Below are 8,154 nucleotides of genomic sequence, written 5' to 3' on the forward strand. Positions count from 1 at the left end.
AAAAGTACCTCTTTTTATAAGTACAAAAGTTTTCTTCCTCATTACCAATGAGCGAGAAACACTTTCAAATTTCATTTTGCCCTCCATTTTATTTTCCAACATTTTCCAATTCTCATTACACCTTTATCTTTGAAGCTTAACAAAACCCAACAATTAAGACATTTGATGAAAAATGAAAATAGATACTCTTCATCAAGTCATCATCAGCAACAAGGCAACAACTCTTATAGTGTCAAAGAACGAGCTCTTTTCTTTCATTTTGATATATTTAAAAGACAAAAATTGCATAAAATTACAATATATTTTAAAAACTACTTTGAATCAACCATTAAATACAAGAAACCATTTTTGTCATTTTTTCTGGAATCTTTCATTACATATGCCACCACGCCAAAGTCAAACTTTTAATTGTATCGTTGTACCATAAGGTATAACATCTTGGAATGAAAGTATCTCCACAGAAAATCCACAATTCCCTGAAGAGGGATCTCTTGTGGTAATTTTACCTAAACCATCAAAACCACAAGTTAAACTATTTTGCCTCATCCTCTGGAAATATTCATTAAAAGCATAAGAAATTTTGGAATCTTCACTGAGTTCACCACACGAAGCTCCTAATTCCAGTGGTGTACAATCTCCTTTATCACATGCCAAATTATAATTCTTTCTCACCAATTCCATGTTACTTTTGTCACCATTGAACGTGCACCATCGACGTGGCATTTTCACAATGCCCTTAGCTTCTGTGGGATATTCATTACGGTCCTATAATTAGAAACGGTAAAATTAGCTCATAAAAAATGAACTCTCTCAGTTTCTTAAGTTTAGGCAAGTTAATAATTAGCTTATATATTAACTCAACTAGTCTTTGACGCATTCAAATCCAATTCATCGAAAAGTTGGAACAATTTGAGCTAAGTTCATAGCCCAAATTGATCTTGAGAAACTTTATCAAATATTAAATTTGTTATATACAACAATAATAAACTGTTTTGTTAGGTGATTAAATAAAATATAAAAACACAACCAAAAAAAGTTAAAATCTTGTATGAGTTGAGCAGATTAAGTTATAAATCATGTTTAGTTCATCTTGATCCAGCTCATCCTAGTCCCGCTAACATTTGGTTTTAGATACAACACACATCAACCACTTTTAGATCATGTAATTGGAAAAATAGCTAGTGTGGAGTTTCAAATTTCACCAATGAAACTCTACATGTAATATCCCAGAGTTTCACATGTGGAATTTAACACTTTTAAGTTATACCTGTAGTGAGAAATCAATCTTGTACTTTGGATTTCCATCTGCATCATAAATGCCCCAGTGCCTTTGAAATGGACCAGCTGTTACTTTGAACAAATTCTCATCACACAAGCTGTGCAGAAACATGTCAATAGGCCCTGGCCTAAGTGGTGTCCCTTTTTCTGATGCTATAAATTTCAATAACCCCTTGTAAAATCTCTGTGCATTTTCAATATTGGTGAATGGATATCCATCTGTAGGCCATCCAACTTCACCAATCATAATTTTCATACTGGGATATCCCGCGTTGGTTATTGTCGATGCAACACAATCGATTATTAGCTCCACTCCATTTGTGTACGTAGCGTTACCATCTGTAATAGTGAGATTGCTCATGTTATCGAAATATGTGAATTCTATGGGGTAATTCAGTATATCCCTAACAATTCTTAGTGGGAACATGTTCAATACAAAAGGTGAACCCGATTTGTTGAACAACTTTAATGATTCGAGCATCATTCCTTTTATGTCCTCACGAAATTCTGTTTCAGAGGGGACTTTCTTGATATTAAAGACATCAATGCCATGGGAGGTTGTTGTTAGGATATTTCTCAAATCCATCGCTTCTAGAGCTTCTCGTACGTGTGGCATCACTCGCAACACTCCATAGTTCACTCGGTCTTTCAAGAGCGTATTCGAAAATGGCTCTAGCCCAACCATTAGTTCCCTGAAGAAATTAATAAACATTAGTGACAAGTAGAGGAAATTAAATGATAAAATCATCTCAAACTCAAAGTCTAAAACATTACGGTCAAGCTTTCAGAATTTGCTTAATTTAAATAAAATATTTTCTTTTAAAAAAACTTGTCAAGAAAGTACTTTTTAAAAAAGGGGAAAGGACGAAAAATGTCTTGTCGGTCAAAGTATTAACAACAAAATGGCCTTTGAATTAATATTATCATATAATAGCCATTTCCATCAAAATGGCCCCCGAATGTTGCATTCCTCTTTCTTTCTATTTTTTTTTTTGTTTGTTTGTTTTTCACTTAATTGTTAAAACATTTCTTGCTTTCCCTTTTTCTTATGCGTCATCTGGGCTTTTGCTGTGTTTATTCATGCCTTACCAATCAGTAAATATTGTTTTCACTGGTTGTTTGATAGGATCCATGGAACTCAACTTGCAGAAATGCCATTCATTGGGACGAGGAATATATATAGGCAGCAAGGGATGTGTTGTACACTGTTTTATGCTATTGAGACAGTATGTTACTTACTGTGCTAATTATATTTTCTTTATGCTTCTAATTCTTTCTGTATTTTTTATGCATAAAATTTTTTCGAAGGGTAGCATATCAGACCCAATATCGATGAATCCTGTGTTTCTTTATATTCATGCTACTCCTATTGTTAATTGTTTTGGTAATTCATATTACAGAATTTATTGGAGAGGGAAGTATCCAAATCGCTTTATAAATACAATTGTTAAAGATATATATTTATATATAATAATGATACGATTTCTATATAATAATTATAGCATTTTTATACACATTCTATATAATTTTTAACTACAATTATTACTTAGATACATATTTTATACGACTCTATCTAGTTTCTACATGCATTCTAAAAATGTATTAATCTAGTATAAGAGAGTATCAATTGAGTATATGGACACTGCAAGTGTATCAATGTAGTATAAAAGTATATCAATGTGGTATAAAAGAGTATCAATTGGGTATGGGACTACATGTACTTGAATATAATTTCCTTTCACTTTTTTAAAAAGTGTATCAATATAATATAAAAGTGTATCAATTTAGTATAAAAGTGTATTAATTGAGTATAGAGACAGTATATGCCCAATTGAGCCAAATGGCTAAAAAGGGGAATTAAAAAAAAAAATCTAAAAATTACACAAATACACAACTTATGTTTCCAATATTACAAAAAATCTCAACTCCCTAAACATATTACGAAAATCTCAACATATACACAGAATGTTATGTGTATGTCGGCTATGTTATGTATATTAATAGGTAGAGAGAGTAAAATAATTAAAAAAGTGGGAAAGAGTGTAATTAATTCCAAAAGGATTGGTATATATATTATTTATACATTAAAAATAGTCGACTGACTACAGTCGTCCACCTTTTCAAGTTGTGGCCAATTTTTTTTTAAAAATGGCCGACCCATATCTTTTCCCTTTAAAAAATAATAGTTTACTAGTCATTTGGTCAAGCTTCTAAAAATTACTATTGATAAAAGTATTTTCAAAAAAAAAAAAGTATGTGTGCGTAGGGCAACAATGTGTATATAGCTGATTTGTTTTTTAATGTTCTGAAAGAGTTTTTTGGGAAAAACTTTTTCCTGGCTTGTGCTGCCATTCGACGTAATTTTCCCTAAATAATGCTTGACCAAGCACATTAACTATTTAAAAAATAAGTATATTTAATTTTTTTAAAAAGTTTGAACAAACAGGCTATTGAAATAAAACTGAAGTAAAAAGAAAAAGGGATTGTTTACATACACTATCTTGACACCTTTTCTGATAGGTTCCTTGACATAAGTATTTACCCATGCATAGGCAAGACTTGAAGTATTTATGACATCTATATTTCGATTATTGAGGGCAATATGCATGCTAATGTTAGTCCCAGAAAAAGTTTGAATAATATCAGAGGCTGAAGTCATCAATCTCAATGCTGGAATCTGGTTTTGTAAAAGCAAATCAACAACCATTGATGGAATGAATTGTTGTGATTGTTGTCTGCCCCAAGTGATGCCCACAAAGCTATTTACACGACTTGTTATCATGAAAAAAATCATGAATTTTATGCCCGTAGTTAGCCTCATCTTGATTGGCGTCAGGAATTGTAATGAGGAGATTCGTTGAAGAAAAAACGAATATGCTATGAATAAGGTTCAGACCTGCGACATATAGCAAATCTTGAGTCACCTCTGTTGTTGGCTAAAAGTTTGCTTTACCCCGGAGAATTAATCATTTACATATATAAAAATTCATGTTTACCGTATTTGCGCGGTTAAGGTTAATTTTTTTCAATGAAAGCCCTTCGAATAATGTAACTCTGACATTGATGGTATCCGTCCTTTTCTTGCTTCTTTTTCCTTGAAGAATTACGTTTCACGGCAATGGTACCTTAGTTGCCGGTGCCACGAATTCTTACAAGGGAATTTCAAAAAAGAATCTGAAATATGTTACAAGTGGAGAACATACAAACCTACAACATAAAGCAATTCTTAAGTCACATTGCTAGCTCGTCATGCCTAGAGTTTTTTTAAACAAAATTCAACAATTATGGATAAAATAAAATTTTAGTTTTACCTATTTTTTGCAGTATGATCTTTTGATGGAAGATACAGCTGAATCCCTTTGGATCATGCAACTTTGACATTGGAGATACCAAAGCAAATTTTGAGTCACCTTCGGGTTGCTCTAAAAGTGTTTGTTTTTCAGAAAACTTAACAATTTATATATTTGTATGTAATTTTATTTTTACCTCATTTACACAAAATTAAATTCTATGATTTCCAAATTGTTGTATTTGAAGATCGTAAAAGAGGTTAACTATTTGGGGGTGGGAGGAGGGAGGAGGGAGGAGGGGAAATTAAAATTTAGAAAGTTATAATTATTTATTAGGATGAGTTTTGTCACAGAAATAGTAAGAAAAAACAAATAATGTCTAACCTATGTCCGCTAATTATGGGCTTGCATATGAGGTTATAAGTTGATGGAGCTAACTTTAAAGTTGACTACTTATGTCACCCATGTATAACTCTAAAATGTCCCTATAATGGAATAGTTTTTCTATTTTGTCCCTCAAAAAAAAATGAAAAATTAACATACTTTTTTTTTTTTTTTTTTTTAACCCTTCCGTAGTTGTTCTTTTCTTTTTTTAGACGGTTAATGAAGTTCTTAGGATCTTTAATTAAGCCTACAATTTAGGGAATAATAGCCAGTTGTTTTAAACATTCATCTTCTTCTAACTCCGCTGGAAGATCGAGCTCATAAGCAACATCTCCAATGCACCTCAAGATATCATAGAGGCCAATGTACTGGGATTGAGTTTTTCATTTTTTTCGGACCTCATCACTCCTTTCATGGGTGACACCTTAAAGAACACCCACTCGCTCACAACAATCTTTAGCTCCTTCCTCCAAAAATGTGCATACGACTTTTGACGGCTCTGAGCAGTTTTCAATCTCTCCCGAATAAATTGAATTTCTCTACAGCTTTGAGAACGAAATTTGGCCTAATCAAAGCACCCTCACCAACCTCAAACAAACCTATAGGAGACTTGCACCTACGCCTATATAGAGCCTCGAATGGAGCCATCTGGATGCTAGTGTGATAACTGTTATTATATGTAAAATCAATTAGGGGTAGGTGACCATCTCAATTTTGTTTGAAGTCAATCACACATGCTCTCAACATGTCTTTTAGAGTTTGGATAGTATGTTCGGTCTGTCCGTCTGTCTAGGGTGGAAAGCGGTGCAAAGCTTCACCTTCGTACCAAGACCCTTCTAAAATGATTGCCAAAGTTGTGAGGTTAACTAAGTACCTAGGTCTGAGATAATGGATAAGGGAATCCCATGAAGCCTGACCAACTCACGGATGTACAATTTTGCATAGTCTTCAGTTGTGTTTGAGGTTTTAATTGGCAAAAAATGGTTTGACATGGTCATTAAATTCACAATGACCCAAATCGAATCATGTTGACGCTTAATAATGGAAAGCCCCATAGTAAAATCCATATTGATAACCTCCTACTTCCAAGTGGGTATTCTAATATCCTGAAGTGTACCTAGGGCCTTTGATGCTCAATTTTCACGTGCCAATAATTTGGACACTTAACCATAAATTTTGCTATGTATCTCTTCATCTCCTTCTGCCAATTGACTTTTCATATATCATGATACATTTTAGTAGCACCTGGATGGTTTGAATACTTGAATTATTAGTCTTGGCAAATATCTTATCTCTCAACCCATCAATACTAGGAATACACAAATAACCCTGATAGTGGAGAGCACAATCTCCCTCTAGGGAGAAAACCTCCACCTTCTGCTAATGGACTGTATCAATCAACAAACACAGTAAAGGGTCATCACACTCTTTTTCTTTCACTCCTGCTACAAGGGATGAATCTGAACCATTTTGTATCACCAAACTACCATCATCCGCATCAAGCAAGAGAACACCTAAACGGGCTAATCTATGCACCTTTTTAGCCAACTCTTTTTCCTCATCTGCAACATGGGCTATACTAAATACATCTGGCACTACATTTGCTTTACTCGGATGCTAAAAAACATTCATGTCATAGTCATTTAATAACTCTAAACCACCTACTCTAGCAGAGATTCAACTCCTTCTAACTGAACTGTCACGACCCAAGTCGGGGCCCTGGCCGTAACAAGCATCTCGAATCATGAAGGCGCGAGCGCCCTTCTCTATCTGAAAATCATACACATCATTCATATATAATAAAGAAATGCGGAAAAAGATAATTAAGAAAAAAACATGGTCAATCACTTAATTTGCTGAACAATACGAAACTTGAGTTTCATAACATTCGGAAACATATGACACCAGTCTGCAAAATCTCTTACAATGTGAAAACCAACATCTGTCTAAAGACTGGGACAAAGTCCCCAGTCGGACCAAAATAAAATGAAATAATAATGTTCTAAAAACAGGATTTTCGACATAAGGAAGGCTCACCAACTGCACACTTCTGTCTGACAAATCTACGGCTTAGCGGAACCACTAGATTGAGCCTCGGATCCTGAAATATAGGGGGTCAATACAAATGTACTGGTACACAGAATCGTCCAAAAATAAAATAATAATATATAATATAAGTGAGAACATTTCATGAAAAGTACGTCATCATCAACCATTTGAAAATCCATGGGCATTGTAAATAGGCTTTTTAAAAACAGTTCTGAAAATCAACTCAACATCTTTGTCTTAGTTCTGAGCTAGGTGGTACACCCTACAAGTCTGATATTCCACGGGATATATGGAATCTGCCATTTACTCGACGGGTAAGCCCCCGACCCAAGTTTGCCTCAAAGGTTGGAGTGTCTGAGTCTGATACGCCACAGGGCACTAAACCGGCGTATAATTCCTCTGGGGAACATAATAACCCATATCGAAAAAATACGATTTCGGGCAATGAGTTAGCTGAACTTGTGCCTTCTTCGGGTAACCACCTAACATCTCTTAAACCCATTTTTAACCTTTTCTGAACATGCATCTTTCAAAACTCAAAGTCTGAAAATCTAATTGAAATCTAACTTCTATTCTGTTCTAAGTCTGTTATCGCATTGTCTAACTTTGGTATCGCCATACCAATACTTGCAAGTCATATGTCTAAGACATATAGTATCATGTTACAATACTTTCATTCAAAACAAAGTGTTTGGACCACCAAATCATTCAAACGGTACAAGAGGATTCATATTTCAAAACATATTTCAAACTATGCAGGGATTCTTTCTTTTCAACATTTCAACAAACATGTGATCATGGTCAAGTATTTTGTAACAAACCATGCAATCTCTTTAAATCACCACTTTTCATTTATATTAACAAAAATCACCTTCTCTTCAGTTCATATCCAAAATCAAGGCTTAAACAATTGTCACACCCCTTTTTTAACCAATAGATAAATTCTAAAATTCGAAAGGGTTTTATTATCAAAGTGACAAAAGATGAAAGTTTTGTTTCAAAAAAGGATTATTTATATTTTTTATTCAGAGTTGCCACCTGACATAAATTCGGTGTGCCAAGTCACCTTTGAAAATCCTTTTCAAAATGATTTTGACTCTTTAAAATTGGTTTGCGAATAGAGATTCCGGCTAAGAAATTCTGTTGACCTAGG

At 33.9% G+C, this 8,154-nt stretch overlaps 1 protein-coding gene across 1 annotated transcript; it reads right to left on the reverse strand.

Annotated features, from left to right (window-relative positions):
- Nucleotides 1-229: 229 nt before the first annotated feature.
- LOC107872286 (glucan endo-1,3-beta-glucosidase 8-like) lies at nt 230-5,014 on the reverse strand. Its single transcript, XM_016719042.2, has 5 exons — nt 4,590-5,014; nt 4,275-4,485; nt 3,774-4,174; nt 1,268-1,970; nt 230-765 (listed from the first exon to the last, which is right to left on the reverse strand). The coding sequence occupies exons 3-5, from the start codon at nt 4,097-4,099 to the stop codon at nt 397-399; spliced, it is 1,398 nt and encodes a 465-aa protein (XP_016574528.1). The 5' UTR covers nt 4,100-4,174; nt 4,275-4,485; nt 4,590-5,014; the 3' UTR covers nt 230-396.
- Nucleotides 5,015-8,154: the final 3,140 nt, after the last annotated feature.

The sequence above is a fragment of the Capsicum annuum genome, chromosome 5 (genome assembly GCF_002878395.1).
Source record: "Capsicum annuum cultivar UCD-10X-F1 chromosome 5, UCD10Xv1.1, whole genome shotgun sequence".
Classification (NCBI taxonomy): domain Eukaryota; kingdom Viridiplantae; phylum Streptophyta; class Magnoliopsida; order Solanales; family Solanaceae; genus Capsicum; species Capsicum annuum.

Bases quoted from the DNA above. Each gene is read 5' to 3' on its own strand.
- LOC107872286 (XM_016719042.2), bottom strand. From the start codon at position 4,099: ATGAGGCTAACTACGGGCATAAAATTCATGATTTTTTTCATGATAACA. The intron at 1,971-3,773 runs GTATGTAAACAA...TAATTTCTTCAG, and splicing joins AGAAAAGGTGTCAAGATAGT to GGAACTAATGGTTGGGCTAG. The intron at 766-1,267 runs GTATAACTTAAA...TTCTAATTATAG, and splicing joins AGATTGATTTCTCACTACAG to GACCGTAATGAATATCCCAC.